We start from the raw sequence: 3,302 nt of genomic DNA on the forward strand, positions 1-3,302 counted from the left end.
GTGCGTGTGTGCCCAAGATCCCGAGAGGAGAATGGAGGAGAAGGGATTGCGGCGTGACCATCCCCCATGGGGGGTGATTTCTCGCTTTCTGTTTCTATGTCTCTTTCTGTCTGTCTGGCGAATGCACGCACCCTATAGCAAAAAAAAAAACCACTCCAAAAAAAAAGAAAAGACACTGGGTCTGGAACTCGAACCACAGTCAACTACATGGGAGTCCAGCAACATAACATTATGCCAACTGCTGGTCCTATTTTATTTATTTATGTATTTATTTCCTCTTTTTTTTAGGTTTTTCTATAGGGTGCATGTGCTCACCAGAGAGAGACTGACAGAGAGAAAGTGAGAAATCATCTCCCAAGTGGGATGACTGTGCTGGAGTCCCTTTTCCTCCTTTCTCCTTCTGGGATTTAGAGAGCATACACACACATTCAGCCAGCTTGCTTTTCAAGGCACTGGGTCCATGATTCAAACCACGGCCGGCCATATGGGAATCTAGTGCCTTAATAGCATGTCACCTGCTGGCCCCCCACGTGTGTGTGTAAATATATACATATATATATATATCTGCCAAAAAGAGTTCCAGAACCCCACATGGCTGATCACACTTCAAGTCCCAGACCCAGCAGCTTGAAAATCACACCAGACACATGCATGTGCGTGCCCAAAGCCCTGAGAAGAGAATGGAGGGCACGGGATTGTGATGTGACCATCCCTGCCCAGGGGTAATTTCTCATTTTCCCTCAGGTTGACTCTATGTCTTTTTCCAGTGAATGCAAATGTCCTATTGCAAAAACCTTTAAAAAGTTATTATTCACGGTAACTAATATTTCCTTTGCAATATTTCCCTTTCGACTCCTATTTTATATCACTTTGCTTAGTACGCAGTCATTCCATTATGTGTTCCTTTTTGGTTAAAGTGAGTCTCCTTTGGGGCCAGCAGGTGGCGTAGTGGTGATGTTGATAGACTCCCCCATGGACAACTGCAGTTGGAGTCCCAGACCCAGGGGCTTGAAAAATCCTTCTGGGCACATGCGCATGCATGCCGTCCTAGGAGGAGAATGGAGAAGGGTTTGTGGCATGGCCATCTTGCTTCTGGGGTGATTTCTCACTTTGTCTCTCACTGGCGTCCTCTGTTTCAATCTGGCAAGACCATTTATCCTATGACAATAACCGTAAAAAAATAAATAAATAAAAAGTCCAGACTGCCAAAAATTCCACTGCCATCTGTCCTTTTTGGGGAGGACCACTCACTTCTCAGCAGCACACCGCTTGTGCTTTGGATTTCTGGTCCAGAAGTTGATGCTTTCTCGGGAGGATAGAGAGTGGTGACCGGTATGGGTACGCTCCGCACGCCCAGTCCACAACTGGAATAATCCATAGGCAGAGGCTGTCTGTGGGGAGTAACAGATCTCCTTTTAAATTTTTCACTTAGAAACTTAAGTTCCATTTGCTCTGGTGTGATCAGTTCTTCAATATTATACCACAATCACAACATCTCTTTTCCACGTAGAACTCTAATAGGTGATCTCTGCCTCATGTGAAGCAATTCAGTTTTAATGAGAAATTGTCACAATCTTAATTTTAAAAACATATACATCAATTCTTTATAAAATTGACAGGATACACAAAAAATTTAAAAATACGTGAAGTCTAAAAAGAAAAAAAGCAAGTATGTCTGATGTTCAGAGACACAGTAGTTAAGCCCATCTTCAACACCTGAGTGTCTTTTACCAGGAGGGGAATTTATAAATGTTAGTCAACCTTCCTGTGCCTAAGCGCTCCTTACCTGGGAAATAAAAGTGAAGCACTTACTTCGTTGAAGCTTTGTAAAACTCATGAATGAAACACTAATCCAATACTATATGTGTTTTTAGCTATAATAGAGAACACAATGTTTTTCCTTTTACAGCAAAACTTTGAACAAGAAAAATTTAGGATTTAATATTTTTAAAAAGTGTGGGTTGAAAATAGTCGGCGGACAAAGATGAACTCCCACTGCCCCAGGAACACAGGGCTCACGTGCTCATGCAGGATCCTCTCACTGAGTGGAAAATCTGTGGCTGAAAAATCCACAAATGGCCTCCAGTGACATGGCAATGGGAGTGATCTTCTTATCTCAGACCGTGATTGGGTTGCTGGGTAATTTTTTCCTCCTTTACCATTATAGTGTTCTTTATTTCACCAGAGCCACACTGAGGTCCACGGACCTCGTGGTCAAGCACTTGACTGTAGCCAACATTTTGATCTTTCTCTCTAAAGGGATTCTGCAGACACTTTCTGCTTTGGGGGTCAACTATTTCCTTGGTAATATTGGATGCCAACTCGTTTTCTATGTCTACAGAGTGGGCAGAGGTGTATCTATTGGCAGCACCTGCCTCTTGAGTGTCTTCCAGGCCTTCACCATCAGCCCCAGAAACTCCAGGTGGGCAGAGCTGAAACTACACACTTCTCAATATGTTGGACTGTCCCACTCCCTGATCCTGTGCTGGGTGGTAAACATGCTGGTGAACAGCGTCGTTCCCATGTATATGACTGGGAAGAGGAATGGCAAAAACCATACTACAAAGAAGGATGTTGTATTCTGTTCTGTGATACGAAATAATAGATTTTCATATTCATTACCTGTCATATTGTTTTCATGCTATGATTTTCTGTGTTTGGGACTCATGATCTGGGCCTGCAGCTCCATGGTTTTCATCCTGTACAGACACAGGCAGCGGGTCCAACACATTCACAGAACCAACCTGTCCTCAAGATCCTCTCCCGAGTCCAGAGTAACTGAAAGCATTCTTGTCCTGTTGAGCACCTTTATATCATTTTACGCTCTCTCCTACTTATTCACATTATGGGTTACTCTGATTAATAATCCCAGTAAGTGGCTAGTGAACATCGCTGCACTAATCACTGCTTGTTTTCCTACAATCAGCCCCTTTATTCTCATGAGCCGAGACCCCAGAATACCCACGCCCGGCTCTGCCTGCTGTGAATAGAACACACAGCTCCCTAAGCTGGTCAAGTAATGCCATGTCTTATGTGGTTTCTCTTATGTTTTAGGATGTGCATTTATATTTTCTAAGCATATAGCATTTTTATTAAAAATTTCAATGGAAAATGTAAGAGGTTAAGATTAATAATGAATCGGGCTTCTAATAATATGGGCAAAAATAAATTTTTGTTTTCCTTTTTTTTTTTTTTTTTTTGGCTATAGGATGCTTATGCTTGTCAAAGAGAAACGGAGAGGGAAAGTAAAAAATCATCCCTCCTGAAAGATCGGTGTGCTGCAATCCTTTCTCCTCTATTCA

The 3,302-nt window shown here is 42.5% G+C and overlaps 1 protein-coding gene across 1 annotated transcript; it reads left to right on the forward strand.

Annotated features, from left to right (window-relative positions):
• Window positions 1-2,075: 2,075 nt before the first annotated feature.
• Window positions 2,076-2,990, forward strand: LOC102477981 (vomeronasal type-1 receptor 3-like). Its single transcript, XM_014587952.1, has one exon. The coding sequence runs from the start codon at window positions 2,076-2,078 to the stop codon at window positions 2,988-2,990; it is 915 nt and encodes a 304-aa protein (XP_014443438.1).
• The last annotated feature ends 312 nt before the right edge of the window (window positions 2,991-3,302 follow it).

Source organism: Tupaia chinensis, unplaced genomic scaffold, assembly GCF_000334495.1.
Source record: "Tupaia chinensis unplaced genomic scaffold, TupChi_1.0 Scaffold000249_1, whole genome shotgun sequence".
Taxonomy (NCBI): domain Eukaryota; kingdom Metazoa; phylum Chordata; class Mammalia; order Scandentia; family Tupaiidae; genus Tupaia; species Tupaia belangeri.